Source organism: Oryzias latipes, chromosome 13 (assembly GCF_002234675.1).
Source record: "Oryzias latipes chromosome 13, ASM223467v1".
Taxonomy (NCBI): Eukaryota; Metazoa; Chordata; class Actinopteri; order Beloniformes; family Adrianichthyidae; genus Oryzias; species Oryzias latipes.
In genome coordinates this window covers 31643902-31660672 of record NC_019871.2, presented here as the reverse complement: position 1 = coordinate 31660672, position 16771 = coordinate 31643902, and the positions used below count along the sequence as shown (strand labels likewise).

General features: G+C 43.3%; 2 protein-coding genes, 2 long non-coding RNA genes and 4 other non-coding genes across 8 annotated transcripts in view; 6 read left to right on the top strand and 2 right to left on the bottom strand.

Annotated features, from left to right (window-relative positions):
- LOC101158375 overlaps nt 1–16771 on the bottom strand; it is a 49352-nt gene that overhangs the window by 1852 nt on the left and 30729 nt on the right. The gene's annotated exons all lie outside the window — the stretch shown is intronic.
- On the bottom strand, nt 477–3386 carry LOC111948402. The gene is made up of 3 exons (XM_023961241.1): nt 2297–3386; nt 2141–2204; nt 477–2036 (listed from the first exon to the last, which is right to left on the bottom strand). Exons 1-3 carry the CDS (start codon nt 3380–3382, stop codon nt 967–969), a joined length of 2220 nt encoding a protein of 739 aa, XP_023817009.1. The 5' UTR covers nt 3383–3386; the 3' UTR covers nt 477–966.
- Nucleotides 3123–3669, top strand: LOC111948403. Its single transcript, XR_002874393.1, has 3 exons — nt 3123–3239; nt 3312–3390; nt 3554–3669. It is a non-coding gene; the product is annotated as an uncharacterized LOC111948403 (long non-coding RNA).
- LOC111948404 lies at nt 3661–4717 on the top strand. The gene is made up of 2 exons (XR_002874394.1): nt 3661–3817; nt 4524–4717. It is a non-coding gene; the product is annotated as an uncharacterized LOC111948404 (long non-coding RNA).
- On the top strand, nt 7554–7628 carry trnai-aau. Its single transcript has one exon. It is a non-coding gene; the product is annotated as a tRNA-Ile (tRNA).
- On the top strand, nt 15814–15886 carry trnav-aac. Its single transcript has one exon. It is a non-coding gene; the product is annotated as a tRNA-Val (tRNA).
- Nucleotides 16273–16345, top strand: trnav-cac. The gene has a single exon. It is a non-coding gene; the product is annotated as a tRNA-Val (tRNA).
- Nucleotides 16479–16553, top strand: trnai-aau. The gene has a single exon. It is a non-coding gene; the product is annotated as a tRNA-Ile (tRNA).

The following is a 16771-nucleotide window of genomic DNA, read 5'->3' as shown; positions in this document are numbered from 1 at the left end:
CATCATGTAAAGGCTAGAACACATGGGTCACATTCAAAAGAAAAGTCATTTGAACCTCATGATAAAATGGTAAACAGGTTAAATCAGCACAAATTTCACACAATGTTTCTCCCTGATTTTCTATAAACTATCCCTAAAGTTCCATGAGCAAATCTGGTAGCCATTAAGGTTTCTGTAGTGTAGTGGTTATCACGTTCGTCTTACACACGAAAGGGGGCCAGCCGTATATACCTGTAACACGGAACAGCCAATCAAATTGCAGCTACTGCAGCATAGTCAGCCAATCAAACTGTGGCTTGTGTAGCGCTGTCCAAGCTGATGAAATCCTTTGGTCCCGAGTTCGAACCCCGGTTAGAGTGATGTCAGTCAGAAGTTGTGGTATAATAAATGTTTTTGTTAAACTGAATATGACATTTCATAATTATTGTTTTCTACTTCTGTCTCTCCTTGTTCCAAATAACAGTCATGATCTGTTGCTCATTTCAATTTCAACTATGTTTTATTAAGAAATCAACATGAAAATAAATAAAACACAGTATTTAACACAAAATGTACCAAAATGTTCAACCATGGATTTACAATTGAAGGGCAGAAGGGTTTAAACAGGCAAAACTTTAATACAAGTATTTTAAAGGTGTAAAATGAATTGAGGAAGTAGTAAATATGTTTGCTTTTTCTATCAAAACTAAACACTAATAATAAATATGTAAGAAAATTGTATTCACAAAATAGATTTCACAAACTAAATTACAAATATTTTCACATTGATAGATAACACCACGAGTTCTATCATAATCAGTGTGTTATCAGAAGAGAACTTAATACAGGCAAACATATAGACAGGTTTAGCAGAGATTTTGACGTTTTACACTTATTTCTCATCCAATATGACAAGCTGAGGTAAAATGAGACAAAAGTGGTCAAAACAGCAACATCTTTTGATAACAAATAGAACAGACATAAAAGCTATCTCTTTCCCTCTTCTGCTTGCCGGCCAGCAGCCCACCTCATCTTTTCAGCCTCATAAAAAGGAGACTGAGAGAACTCCTCCCAGGTCATTTCTTGAGTCATCCCATTTGCCCGGTGGAGGGACAAGACTCTGGCAGGACAGTAAACATACTTCCCCACAACACCAGGGAACCCGGTGTGTATGTGTGGACTCTCTGGACCTTGTTTCAGTGGTTTGTGGCAGAACCTGCACAGACGCCCACTGGGATGCTGCTCCCTTGCCTTTCTTTTCTGTCGGTCCTCCAAAACCTTTCTGCATTGTGCAGACCTCTGCTTTGCAGCCTTTAACTCTCTCTCAAAAAATGGCGTGGCAGCAAAGTCTGCAAATGGCATCCTGGGGTTTGTAAGGCCTTCTGCTGCATAGATCTGGAGTACTTTTTTGGAGCAGTAGAAGTATCTCACATCCCCAGACTGATAAAAGAAATGAACAGAAGATCCATCACCAAGGTAACGAGACTTTGGCTGCCCACAAGCAAGACAGTTCCTTGTCATTTTTTTTTCAGGTTTCTGCTGTTGTTGCTGCAGACCTACAATCTCCTTCACCATTTTTTCAACGTCAGTCTTCGTTAAAGGAGCTTCATCTGGTTTAGAGCTGGGGGGGTTCACTGGAGCAGGAGGGAGAGTCACAACTGGCACAGTGACAGTTTCACTGCCTTCAGTGAGTTTATGCCACAGCTGCTGGGTTTCCAAAAGTTTTTCGGGACTAGTGTTCATAGACGAACTTCTGTTAATCATCTTCGCCATGTGCTTCACGTAGCGGGAGATGTGCTGTTTAGTGGTGGGGTGGAGGAGGCTGTTGGGATTCCTGGAGGCAGTTTGAACAAGGGCGGCATACTCTGCGTCTACCTTGCTCAGAAAGTCCTTTTGTCCATGGTGCTTTGCCAGAAGGACATCAATGGCATCTCTCATTGGATTTGTCCAACGAGAATGGTCCAGGACAAAAAGCAGACCCCCTGCTTTGATAGGACCAGTGCGAGCTGCGCGTGGAGAGGCAGCAAAAGGCAGTGGTGGTGGTGTCGTTGAGACATCTGATGGAGAGGAAAAAAGAGAAAAGTTAACCCTTCTCACTTCTCTTTCCTTGAATGCAATGCACAAATAAATTAAAAAAGGCTGAAAATTTGAACTAAATTACCTTTCACTTCAGGGGCTTGGGTCATTGCTAGTGAGTCATCAGCAACCACACCTAAGACATTATCCTGAAACATTGGACCATTCAGTTAGTTTAAACTTGTTATGTAGCTGCAGTTTTATTGTAATAGAGTGAGGATGTTTGTTACAACAAACTTACATGAGCAGAGTGTTCTTCTCCATGTTCTTCAGGCAGGTCGATGACTGTTTCATTGGAAGGAGGTGGTTCTGGAGACAAACGCTCTTCTTCCTCAACAACCGGGTCTCTCTGAGACTTGTGTTTGTCCCAGTGAAGAGGAACCGGACGGCAGCCAGGCTCCACATACTGCAGTCCAAACCTTTCCCCAGTGTCGGCCTGTGACAAGACTAAGGCAGGGTACTTAGCTTGTCCTGTCACTTCCTTTGACAGTTTGTTCAGCTGTACAATCAGAGCTGGATTAAAAACTGAAGGAAGCTTCAGACCAGGTTGCTTCAGGCTCACAAGGCGCTGGAAGTTCCACCGAGCTACTCCAGTCATGCCTTGGGCCTGGAAAAGTTCTGTCGAGACCTGATTTCCTGTCACCCATTTGGACTGGTGGAAATGAAATCCCTCCTGCTGGGATGTTCCTCGCACCGGGATCCAGATCGGTACCGCTGCCGCTTCCCCCTTGATGTGGTTCAGCTGTAACGTGCCACCGTGTCTGTAGAGGATCCCGTCTCCCACCTCCGGGTCGCTCAGACAGCCCCTGAGGATGTGAACGCGCTGAATCCTCCACACTTTCAGCATTGTTGCCTTAAACAGTGGTATGCCATCTGGATCCGATTCCAAAAAGAACCTCTTCAGAACACTCTCCACCCGCACCAGCAGCTCTCTGGGTTCTGGGATCTTGGTGCGGCAGTGCTCCCTGATGTGCTGCTTTGTGGGGTTAGCTGGCTGGATCCCACAGAAGGTGTAGGCCTCCTTCAGCCTCTGAAGATCGGTTTGGTCCACCACACAAAAAGCTGCCGAAAGGAACTTGCAGAAGGAGCTGTGAAGTGGATGATGCTCTGAGATGCACTCCCTGGTGAACCGCCGCATGCAGTGAAACAAGTCCAGCTTGATGCTTATTTCTCTGTTGTATTTGGTACGGGATGCACATCTATTGGTGAAGTCTCCAGATGTTGCTTCACCCACTATAGCCTCTGTGGTCTTCCAGGAATCCCAGAGAAGATGCTCCTGAGGCTGGGAGTTTGGGATCCTGAATGGAGAGCAGCAATCCCTGTCCATGCACACAGGTAAAGCACCTTTTAATTGTTTATTGTGCAAATAAAGGGATTGTTTTTAAAACAATATTTACTTATGTTTTTCACGTTTTTACTGTTGAAACCATTAAATTAGAAGTAAAATGAACAAAGTTTTGTCTCACCTGTCAACCCACTGGTACTTTGCTTTTGGCAGCGCTGCAGAAATGTAACGCCGGGACAGCCCGTCGTACATTGGCTCCAGAGACTTGTCGCTTTCTGACTGCAGCATCACCCAGGACAAAATCATCCAGTTTTCATTCATAACTGCATAAGATGACATTGTGCCTGATGCCAGGACAACCTTCCGTGCCACCTTTCGGGTGTGGTCAGCCCTCAAGACCTCACCAAAAGTGCCTTGAAGGAGCAGATTGAGCGTGCCCTCCTCCCTATGGTACTCCTGAATGAGGCAGTCCACCAGGTAGTGTGAAGTCACTGTTACCCCACACCAGCCATCTATGTCTGTATACCCACCAAAAGGATCTGGTGTGGATGTTTTCCTCATTGCCCCCGTGATTGTCTGCTGGCCATATAGTCCGCTCTCTCCATCCAGAACATTCTTCACTGTCCCCAGATAAGCCACGTGTGCACGCTCGTATCTTAGGTGAAGAGCTTCATTTAGCTGATTGGCCATATCACCTGGAGACTTTGCTGTACGCCGCAGCTCATCCATCACAGTCTTGCATACTGCCTTTTTGTGGGTCAGGAAGGCTGGAAAAATCTCCTGAAAACGACGAGGCAGCATGTCCATCCATGAAGGTTTGTCTGCAAACCAGTGCTTCTTGCAGACTTTACAGGTCAGCCGAGAAGCAAGTATGTAGTACTGACCACTTGTGCCAATTATGACACGGGGCCGACCTGTTCCAGAGGAGACCACGAGGGGTTTTGGGCAGCCATGCAGACACGGGAGGGGGTAGTTGTTACGCACTCTTTCCATTATTGCATGGTCTGGTTTCCAGATAAAAAAAGGATGGAGGTGAAAGTACTTTGGGGATGGTAGCTCATAAATTGAGTCAATGAGTTCCGGCTGAGGTGGGTTACGCCACAAGGAGATCATATTCATGGCATGTCTTACAGGTGGAGACCCAGGCCACAGTCCTAAGGCTTCCATCTCTGTTTTCATCCAGATCCTCTGCTGGGGAGAGCAGTTCCAGCTGCTAACATCCTGGTCATAAGATGGAAGTGGTGAAGCAGCAGGCGTTGGCTGAAAGTGAGCAGGAGAAGGAGCTGCAGACTGAGCTGAGGGTCTTCCAACGACTGCTGCAAAAATAAAAAAATACCTTGAGTTGTTGTTGAATAAAATATTATCTCAAAGTCCAAATGAATACAGTACTTTGCATTTTTGTCAAAGTTAATGCACTGACTGTAGGTTTTATCCTGGACACGTTGAGGCAGTTCCAAAGCGAGCAACTCTGGTGGTACTGGCAGAGGAGTCTTCACTGGAGCTGAAGTAACTGGTGAAAAAGACAGTCAGAAACAGACAGGAAGCTGCAGCAGAGTAAAGCTGACAAATGATCCTCAACACTCACCTGCATGTGTGGCAGCAGGACAGCTGGACCTCTCAGGCTGGTCTGGATTCAGATCAACAGAAATATCCATCAGTAATGGCCAAATCATTGACAGTTCTTTGGTAGTAACTGTGCAAAACACTCAAAACCATGCAAGAAAACATGCTCAATAGAACAGGTGTGGTATGAAAATCAATAAATTAACTATTAGTTTCATCTTTTTATCTTTTGATTGACCAGGAAAGGTTCCATTATGATGTAATAATCCATGTGTAACCACTTTACTCTGACGTGTTAAGACATGTACTTTTGTTGTAATTCTGCTTTTTAAGACTGGTTTCCTTCAATCATTTTCATACCAAACCTATAACCAAACCCATGCAAATAACATAAGTCTGTACTTACCCTCGACGACGAACAATGAATACCTTCAGCATCATAAAAGCAGTCAAACAAAACACCTGCATTAGAACAGGCCTGAACGTGGCCAACCAGCAAACAGAGGAAAGGAAAAGGTGATCCTGGTTTACGACAGAACCATCAGGTACCAGCGGCGGCGGTGGCAGTGGCAGCAGCAGCATCTAGACCTTTACTCAGTGAACCTGAAAGAAAATAAACCAATGAATATTCTTCTTTTTGAACAGACACATTTAAAAGTGCTGAGTGTAAAGAAAGGACTGATCTAAGACTAACATGTAGTCTAATATCAGTTTTTCAACTACCAGTACTACTACTCCACATACAGAAACATAACACGTGATGCATGATGTGTGCACGTTGGTGCTGCTCACTTGGTTGGGTTGGGATTGTTTCTAAACATGTTGGGCCTGTCATCTTCTTCACTAAATGTCTCTGCTCTTTAGTAAAAAAAATAAGAAAACAGGTTTGAATTAGAAGTAGTAATTAACACTCAGTGTGTACTTGTGTGTGATTTAGTTTTACCTTGTAAAGGGAGGAGTTTGGATGGAGAGACAGAAAGCATCATTCTCTCCAACTCTTCATCATCTTCCATCTCTAACGAAGATACTGAAAAGATGGGAAACATCATTTCTACCATCTTTCCTAACATCAGCATTAACGTCTAGTCTGCCACAGACCTGGAGGACTAGAAGAAGGTTTAGTAAGAGCAGGTTCTGAAGAGCTCTGAGTCTGAGCCTCTTTCTTCTTCAGGTACTGCTGGAGCAGGAACATTTTGCTGCCTGAAACACACTGTTTCCTGAGGATAAATGATGCATATCCATCTTCTCTTTTCTCCCAGACATCCTTCCAGGTCTTCTTAGAATGCACACCAAATCCAACCAGCTGGTTGTCCTCACTACTTGAAGGTGGCTCCACTGATCTTTCAGCTAAACAGTTTCTCAGATCTCTGATTTCGTGAAAGTGTCGGGTATAATCCAGAAATGAAAAGAGACTCTCCTTCTTTGGTCCCTCGGCATTAAAGAGTCCAGCTCTCTCCTCTTCCTCAACCTTGTTAATTAAATAAATGGTGTAGCCAATATCATTTTCTAGCAGCCACCGAAAGGACTTCCCCTTGTATTTGCCAAATTGAAGAACATACTCCCCCAACACCTCCTGCCTGTCAGATGTATCTCCACCCCTAATGAAGACTTTTGACAGGGCGTTTTCCTTCACTTTTTCCTCTCTCTGGGGAGCAGACTTGTCCTGGAGCTCAGGATTTTTTTTGATCCTCTTGGCTTCATCTGAAGGGTCCTGCCTGAGAAACCCAGTTGGGCCTCGTCTGAAGCTCACGCAGATTTTTCCAGGAAAAATTAATTTCCTCTTCATTCTGGAGATCTATAACCAAAGATACATTTATTGTCGTTAGTGGGTGAAGTAGCCCAGGTCTACTGTAACTCAAAAATAGTTAAAAAAAAACAACAACATACAAATATATATATATATATATATATATATATATATATATATATATATATATATATATATATATATATATATATATATATATATATATATATGTGTGTGTGTGTGTGTGTGTAAATGCACATATAGATATTATTAAAGTTATCTACCTTTGGTAAAATTCAAAAGCTTTTGAAAACACACACAAACTATCATGACTAAGTTTGAAGAGGTTTTTCATCTCTTACGAGTAGCCGTATCCTCACCGCTGGAGTTTCAGACCTTTCATGCTCAACAAAAAATAACGGGAAGAGAAATGTCTTCAAACTAGGAACAGTTTTTTTTTTAACTTTTTACTTACATCAGACTTTAACTTGACTTTAACTTGTTGTGCTCTTGTGTTTTAACAGCGATCGGATCAAATCTGGCCGCAGGATTATTGTTGTTTTGTCTTCCTAAAGGCTCTTCCTGTGAAAACCTTACTACTAAGACGATGTGGAAACAGCGCCCCCAAAATCTCGCTAGTGGTGAAAAAGTATATTACATCCGTAGTGTTAAGAACTACCATAGAGAATGAATGAGAAAAGTTAAGAGAGTTAAGCTTAACCATTTTCGGCTCCCGCACGAAAGGACCCCAGCTCGAACCTGGGCAGAGACAGGACTTTCCCTTCTTAAATTGAAGACGTCAGAAGATTCGACTTTTTTCTAACACCGCTCCTGTTCTAAAAAAAAAAGTTCCTGATCATGTCTAACAAAACCGTTGTACCAACAAGCAGTAAGTCTTTCAGAGGCCAGTTAGCTCAGCTGGTTTAGAGCGTGGTGCTAATAACGCCAAGGTCGTGGGTTCAATCCCCATACTGGCCAAAGACTGTTTCTTATGACAGCTGTGAAATGCCACAGTTGAGTTCCAAGTCTGTCTTCATGCTGTCTACAGAATTCAGTGCTTGCTTAAAGACATTCACAATGGTTCAAGAGATTAAAAAACTAAGCCTGTTGTGTCTTTTGACAACAAACAAAAGAAGAAATTTCCAAGTGGATCAAATCATTATAGGACTTCCTTTGTCAAGTGTTTCTACTTTTTTGTGTAATTTTCCCACACTTGAAGAGGGCTGAGTGTCCAACGTTGAAGATCGATTTACTCAGACTGCCACTTGAGATCAATTTCCAAACTTTAATTAATTTCCATTTGATCTGGCAGCAATCAATAGGTAAAAACCTTAAACACACACAATAACAGTAATAAATATTTACAAATTCAACATACACATTAAGAACAAACATTTATGTAGTTTATAGTGCCTCAGTTAATTAGCAACATTACTCATTTACTTTAATAACATTCTTATTTAAGTTAATGTATTAATTCCAAATTTATTCAAGAATTACTTTAAAATCTCATTATTTAGCAAAAATTCACATTCATAAAGAACTTCCCAGTGTAAATTTACAAAAGTTACAAAGCACACCGACGAAATAAACATCTAATCCTTAATGCTGAAAATTCCCACTGGTACCTGAAGTACACACAAACATTTGCGAAGCGCACACTCCGGTCCCACAACACACCAAACAAACAAGGAAACAAATGATCGCGCAATTTTAGCGGCCAGATAAAGTCTCTTCTTACCGGCTGCCTCTTCAACAAATTAATATGGACCACTCAATTGCACACAGGTACGAAACAAGCTTTATGCATGGACTGACAAGGCTTGTGTCTCGCCGGTGCTTTTTCCTGAATGAAGTGCATGCGTCGCCATTAAATAAATGACGCGGCCCGCTCAGCTGTTCAATCCATATCACGTGACCAGTCAGATGCTTTGCGCAACACCTCCCACTCGAGCTTTATGCGCATGCGCCATAAAGGTCGCATAAGTCAAAGTTCATGTCAGAGAGTCTGTTCTTCGGCTGGAAGAAGGACCACAAGGCGGCGAACATCCCGATGAAGCACCACACCATTAAATGTTTTGCTCTCCCTTAGAGACTGAATGCTTGGGATAGCAGACTTTTGTGTTGAATGTGGCACGCTGTGTCCTGGAACGACGATAACATCAACGTCCCTCACGATGCCCTTGTGATCTGGGACTGCAGCCACGACTCTTCCAAGACGAAACTGACCTCGCAGAGTGTTTTGATCACACAACCACACGACATCTCCAACAGCAACATTCCGCTGTAGCGTGTGCCACTTGCTTCTGATGAACAGATTCGGTCCAGCAAGTTGAGACCATGCTCTCCAGAAGTTGTTTAACTTGCATCTCGATTTCCTGTAGACGCTTGAAAGAATAATTTTCAAAACTGAAGGTCTTGACATCTCCACTGTGATACGCTCGCCCCATAAGCAGTGTATTAGGTGACACATAGTGGATGCAATCCTCTTGACTTTGAACCCTAGCGTCGATTGGTCGCTCGTTTGCTAAATTAGCAGCAAGTTGTAGTACAGTCAGAAATTCGCTGAAGGTTAGATTGAGTGATTTATTTAGACTTTGAAGAGCTCTCTTTACGATTCGAACTGCAGCCTCAGCAGCTCCATTTCGATTTGGGGAATCAGCAGGAAGCACTTTCCAAGTCCAGTTTGTCCCATTCCTGATGGCATATTCCTCCAGTTCAGTTTTGTTTTGGGCCTGCAGGAACTTGTATAAATCTTCAAGTATGGGTTTTGCCCCAATAAAGTTGGTCCCAGGATCTGACCAAACCTTCTGGGGGTGTCCTCTCAGAGCGGTGAACCGTTGATAAGCCATAAGAAAGCTCTCTGTAGACATACTGTTAACAAGTTCAACATGCAATGCTCTGCTTGCCATACAGCTGAATACAACTCCCCAGACTTTCATGGTCACTCTTCTCTTCACATCATCTTTCACCAAGTAAGGACCGAACATATCCACCGCAATGAACTGGAAGGGCGCAGAAGGCTTCGTTCTTTCGACTGGCAAGTCACCCATTACTTGTTGACACACCTTTGCTTTTACCTTGCGACAAGTAATACACTGGTTAACAGTCTTTTGTGTGAGTCTTCTCCCCTGTATAACCCAAGCTTTCTTCCTCATCCTTAGCAATGTTCCAGCAACACCTTCATGACCTTCATCATGACTTTTTTCTTGCCAACAAAACTCCAAGCCAGCAGTTGGGAGGGATTAGTGGTACCCCAATTTCACTGTTCTTGAAGTGCTGAATTCTGCCTCCACACAACAACAGTCCGCTTGCTTCATCCTTGTACACAACAAGTCTCTCAATTGCAGTATTTGGAAAGACAAAGCCTCTTTGAGCTTCTGCACAGAGATCTCGAAATGCGTCTTCTCGTTTGTGTAGTGTGGGAACCCCAGAGGACTTGAATGCATCCCACTTTGGTCTTTCAACATCTTTGACTTGAATGGCTTTAAAGAACCTTTTAGCAGCTCTCCAAATGATGGCGATGGTTCGAAGCAACTTCTGCAGGTTACTGAAACGCTTGATATAAACCAGCTGATTGATAACAGTACCAGCAGGAGGTCTGTGCATCTCTTGGTCCTCAGTGGACTGGGATTTTGCACTGGCTCTAGTTGTTACCGCTACAAATACTTTCTTTTGAAGCTTCATGATGTTTTCTCGTGCGGTATCAGCAAGTTCTCTCGCAGACTTGACTGGCCAACTGCTTTCTGGCAGATAAAGAAACTTGGGGCCACTTTGCCACTCAGAGCCTTGACTTAATTCATCTGGCCTGGCTCCTCTTGAGATTATATCAGCAATGTTTACTGATCCAGGGATCCACAACCAGTCCTGAATATTTGTACTGCTTTGGATTTCTCCAATTCTTTTGGCAAAAAATGTCTGGTATCCATAGCTCTCTCGCTGAACAGCACCTAGTACGGTTTGGCTATCTATCAGATGGAACCACTTCTGCACTTGAATTGTGCAATTCTTCTCAAAATACTTTTTGAGCCTTGCAGCATAGACTGCACCACAGACTTCAGCCATCACAGCATCCCCCTTATGGTCCAATGGTGTTAATTTAGCTTTTGACTCAACCATCCGAATGACTGTATCCTGCTGACAACTCCACCTCAGGTACAGCACTGCTCCATAGGAGTGCTCACTACTATCAGAGAACGTGATGCCATAAGGTGGATTTGTTGCGTTTGGTGGTGTCAGTGCTCTGGGAAACCTTAATTTGTTGACCTTAGCATTGTCTTCTAGCAGGCATATGGCATCTTCCCTCAGATTGTCAGACAATGCAGTGTCCCACGTACTCTCCACTCGACTGCATTTGCCTTTTACTTCCTGAAATGCTCTCCTGACGAGGATTGCACCTTTTTGCTTAACAGGTGTAACAAAGCCCAGAGGATCATCGAGTCCGGAGACTTGATTTAAAAGTTCTCTTCGAGTGAGTGGGTTTGGTGCCTGTTGCCTCACTTCCTCTTTTGATAGATCTTTTCCCAACCTCATCTTTTTCCGTCTTTTCGAAAAGTTTACAGACACCATGAGGTGGAATTCATCAGGGACTGGGGTATATCCCATGCTGAGTGCCTTATTGTCCTCCTCTGACAGTTGGTTTGGGAGTACAAGGACTGTGGAATCCACTTCTTTCCTATAGTCTTCGGGATGCTCCCTCCCACTTTGACCTGAGCAGATCCAAGGTTTGAGTTTGAACCCACCTGCTCTCAGAATCTTCTCCACATTAGTCATTATTTGTTGAAGCTGAGCCCAGTCGTTATGCGAGGTGAGTATGTCATCAACGTATGTGTCCTCTTCAAGCACTCTACGTTCAGCCTTGAGATGAGAAAACTCTGGTAGACTCGCTGTCTCCCTCATAGCGACTTGAGCGATACAGCCGGCAGGTTTATCACCAATATTTACTCTTGTGATGGCGTATTGGCTGATTTCATCTTCCTCTGTGTCTCTCCACAAAAAGCGATGCAGGTGCATTTCTTTGTCTTCAAGCCATACAGAGTTATACATTTTCTTTATGTCCCCGAGCGCAGCATAGACTCCTTCCCGGAACCGTATGAGGACAGCTCGAATGTTATTCAGGACGTCAGGACCTTTAAGAAGGATGTTGTTTAAACTCTGGCCTTTAAACACCTGGCTGCTGTTCCAGACGAGACGCACAGGGGTTGTGACTGAATGGGGATTAGGAGCGACTAGATGGCTGATGTACCATACAGGTCCATTCCAACTACTCAAAATTTCTTCTGACAATTCAACAGCAGCTTTCCTATTGACCATTTCATGAACTTGGTTCTTATAGGCTTCTTTCCACTTCGGTTCTTTAGCAAGTTGCCGCTCTGTCCTCAAGAAGGTCGCTTCCACTGCCTGCTTATTGTTTGGCAAAACCGCAGGGTCAGATGTCCATGGATATTTTGCATGCCAGTAAGGTTCGTTGCAGTGATGATCTCCAGTGACGTATATGAGACCACTTTTGATTTGTTCAAGCTCTCTCTCTTCAGAAAGACTCATTTCTTTGCCCCCCGGTTGACACTTCCCACACCAACAGCCTCCACATTTTGGATCACACGCGGCGCCAATGCTATCCCATTTCCACCACTTCAGGAAATCACAGCTGGTACTTGTGGTGGTTGCCAGCGTGGCTTCGGCATCCAAACTTTTGTGAATGACTTCTTTGTATTTTCTAGCAGCTGATCGCATAGAGCGGGCAAAATGAGTTTTTGACAGGTGAGTGGTTACATCAACTCTTTCAGAGAGATCTGGATGAGAGCCTGCCACAGTTTTCCCCAGGGGACCATCCCATAGCACAAGATCTCCAACTGAGCGGATCTTTTGAGGCACAAGCCTGCCCTCCTTGTGACTGATGAGAAGCTTTATTTTGGTGGGTCTTCTCAGTTCCTTAAGGGGGATATCTGGGAAGATTTTCTGCAGTTTACTGGGCGAGACATGGTGGTGAATCTCAGCAATACTGTCCAGACCATAACAGATCAGCTGATGAGATCTCAACGTACCTTTTGGGGTGCCAACCCGAATCTTCAAGAGGTAACGCTTTGTCTCTACAGACACCTGCATGCCACCGACTCCATGGACGAATAGTGTGACAACCTCGCTTTGCAAGTTTAGCTCATCAGCTGCCTCATGGGTTATATAGTTGGTATCTGACGCCAGATCTATTAGCGTTCCTAGCCGCTGTCCCGCATTTGCAGTGACCTCAAGGATCATCATGATGACAGGAAACTCCTGTAAGCGAGCTCCTTCCAGCAACTGCCTGCTTACAGCTGAGTTGAGTGTCTTTGCTGCCGTGTTGCAAAACACATTTCGGCATTGCTGTGCCAGTTCTGGGGTTAGTCTTGTTAAGAACTCTTCCTGGTCTTCCGTACACTTTTTATCAACTTGAGACGAAAGGCTTGGCTTTGGTTTCCCCTTGAACGGGCCTTTATTTACAGGACTTGGACACAAGAGATAATGATGTTTCATCCGTCCTCTGCAGCACTCATTCTTACAGAGAAAAGTTGCTTTGCATTAGCCTTCTTCGTGAACTTCAAGACAGTCTTTGCAACTTCCAGTTTTTTGAACTGCTTCTTTCTTTTCTTCCAAGCTGAAAACTCTGAATTTCTTGCATCTGTACAATCTCCGCTTATGCCCACTCTCTCCACAAACAATACAAGCTCCTTGTGGGCTTGTGGTTTTGGTGGCTTTAGTTCTGGCATGCTTTAGCTGTACTTTTACATCTTTCCTTTGAGGTTCTTCATCTCTCAACTGTTCCAACTCTTCATAGATTCCCTCCTTACTCTTCAAAAATGAAAGCAGCATGTCAAAGCGGTCCTTTGAGGGTTCCGCGCCTCTCTTCTCGGCCACAAACATGAGCCACTCCTTCTTTAACATCTCAGGTAGCTTGGTTTCGAGGGACTTGGTCATCAATGGATTTTTAAGTGCACCTATATCACCCAGCTCAATTGTTGATGACCTTTAATTGAAGGCAATGCTTGGAGTTCTTCAACAATTTCCAAAGCTATAGCAGTTTTATTTCCAAATCGGTTCTCCAGTGTTCTGAAAATCTCTTCTGAAGATCCGCAGGTTGACAAACGAAGATCCTTTGCAATTTTTTCTTCTAAGCTATCTAGTAGCTGAAATTTGCGAACCTCCTTTGAACCAGTAGGCTCTCCCTGTGCTTGGAGTGCTTCCCAGTCCTTTTTCCAACTGTGAAAGTGTCTTTTACAGCCATCAAACCTTGGAAGGGCAGTTGGTTTCAACTTTATTGCTGGTACTTGATGGATCACTTCTTGTTCAGATCACTTCTTGTTCAGCTTTAGATTGAATTAAACCAGCCTTTCGTGCGGCTAGTTTAGCTGAGCCAATTTCTAATTCCTTTATTCGGTGCTGAAGGTCTGGCTTCTCCTGCTCCGGTGCCCACTGATTCAACTGATTGTAGGCCTCTTTGGCTGCTTTAACTCTCATTTCTACTTGAAGTTGTAAGCTTCCAAGCTTATATCAGGAGCTGCAGCAGAAGTCGCATTGCATTCACCCTCAGCCAATTCAAGGTTCAGTGACAGCTCAGGATGCCCGAAATTAGTCCAAATTACATTCCGAATAACATTTTGCACTTCCTCCAGCTTTTCTTCACACTCCTCTGCTGTATTTTTAATGTCCTCGCGTTGTTCCTCTCTCATTGTCCCGCCATCTTTGTCCCAGGTTTCAGCCAGTGCTAATTCAAGATCGTCATTTGCATCAATTACTTTGTCTGCCTCTGCTGAAATTTTCCCAAAGGCATCTTTCAATTCATCAATTGACATATTTTTGCATGCCCTCATAATCTTGTTAGCTAGTCGAGAAAATGTCCTCTTGGCAATTGTTCTGTTGGACTTGAGGTGTTGCAGGGCTTTGGCTTCCGTCATTTTGGAGCTGGAGCGCAGGCTTTGGAGCTGGAGCGCAGGCTTTTGGAGCTGGAGCGCAGGCTTTTGGAGCTGGAGCACAGGCTTTTTAGCTGGAGCACAGGCTTTTTAGCTGGAGCACAGGCCCTCGATCTGGAGCTTTGGATCCTTTGCAGCCAATCTTAGCCGGTAGCAGTCTCTGTAGCTTTTTACTGCATCCGGTTTTTACTGTCAAGTGTTTCTACTTTTTTGTGTAATTTTCCCACACTTGAAAAGGGCTGAGTGTCCAACGTTGAAGATCGATTTACTCAGACTGCCACTTGAGATCAATTTCCAAACTTTAATTAATTTCCATTTGATCTGGCAGCAATCAATAGGTAAAAACCTTAAACACACACAATAACAGTAATAAATATTTACAAATTCAACATACACATTAAGTACAAACATTTATGTAGTTTAAAGTGCCTCAGTTAATTAGCAACATTACTCATTTACTTTAATAACATTCTTATTTAAGTTAATGTATTATTTCCAAATTTATTCAAGAATTACTTTAAAATCTCATTATTTAGCAAAAATTCACATTCATAAAGAACTTCCCAGTGTAAATTTACAAAAGTTACAAAGCACACCGACGAAATAAACATCTAATCCTTAATGCTGAAAATTCCCACTGATACCTGAAGTACACACAAACATTTGCGAAGCGCACACTCCGGTCCCACAACACACCAAACAAACAAGGAAACAAATGATCGCGCTATTTTAGCGCCCAGATAAAGTCTCTTCTTACCGGCTGCCTCTTCAACAAATTAATATGGACCACTCAATTGCACACAGGTACGAAACAAGCTTTATGCACGGACTGACAAGGCTTGTGTCTCGCCGGTGCTTTTTCCTGAATGAAGTGCGTGCGTCGCCATTAAATAAATGACGCACCCCGCTCAGCTGTTCAATCCATATCACGTGACCAGTCAGATGCTTTGCGCAACATCCTTGATGAGCATCACAAGCAAATGGTATTAGGACCGTCAGTCAAGACCCAAGTCATCAAATTGTTGTTTGGAGATTCTAATTCCTTGGGTACCTGAACCCATTTAATAGGTCACTCATTCATGTTGTAAACAAACTTGTTAGTGTACAGGTTGACATACATTTTGTAGCGTCAGCAATTCTGGGCCTTCAGACATAGTTTGGCCCTACTTTTCTATAAGGCCTCCAACAAATTGTGTTATTTTTTCTCTCCAGACACGTAGGTTTCTGTAGTGTAGTGGTTATCACATTCGCCTAACACGCGAAAGGTCCCCAGCTCAAAACTGGGCAGAAACATTACTCTTTAGTGCAAAACAATAAAAGACCTTGTGGTGATATGACAATTTACATAATGCTACCAGATTCCTTTGCTCAAAACGTGACTACTAAAAATCCTGTGACGACAAGCGGTCAGCTAACAATGACGCAAAACAAATGTACGTCAATAGTATTGTACGTGAATAGTATTGTACATCTATTCTAAGATGATAATACTCGTGATTATGCAACTAAATCATCATGTAAAGGCTAGAACACATGGTTCACATTCAAAAGAAGAGTAATTTGAACCTCATGATAAAATGGTAAACAGGTTAAGTCAGCACAAATTTCACACAATGTTTCTCCCTGATTTTCTATAAACTATCCCTAAAGTTCCATGAGCAAATCTGGTAGCCATTAAGGTTTCTGTAGTGTAGTGGTTATCACGTTCGTCTCACACACGAAAGGACCCCAGCTCGAACCTGGGCAGAAACAGGATTTTCCCTTCTTAAATTGAAGACGTCAGAAGATTCGACTTTTTTCTAACACCGCTCCTGTTCTAAAAAAAAAAAAGTTCCTGATCATGTCTAACAAAACCGTTGTACCAACAAGCAGTAAGTCTTTCAGAGGCCAGTTAGCTCAGCTGGTTTAGAGCGTGGTGCTAATAACGCCAAGGTCGTGGGTTCAATCCCCATACTGGCCAAAGACTGTTTTTATGACAGCTGTGAAATGCCACAGTTGAGTTCCAAGTCTGTCTTCATGCTGTCTACAGAATTCAGTGCTTGCTTAAAGACATTCACAATGGTTCAAGAGATTAAAAAACTAAGCCTGTTGTGTCTTTTGACAACAACACACAAAAGAAGAAATTTCCAAGTGGATCAAATCATTATAGGACTTCCTTGATGAGCATCACAAGCATCA

Coding starts and splice junctions, on each gene's coding strand:
- LOC111948402 (XM_023961241.1), bottom strand. CDS start 3,382: ATGGACAGGGATTGCTGCTCTCCATTCAGGATCCCAAACTCCCAGCCT. Junction 2,205..2,296: donor GAGAAGAACACTCTGCTCAT/GTAAGTTTGTTG, acceptor CCAATGTTTCAG/GATAATGTCTTAGGTGTGGT. Junction 2,037..2,140: donor CCAAGCCCCTGAAGTGAAAG/GTAATTTAGTTC, acceptor CCTCTCCATCAG/ATGTCTCAACGACACCACCA.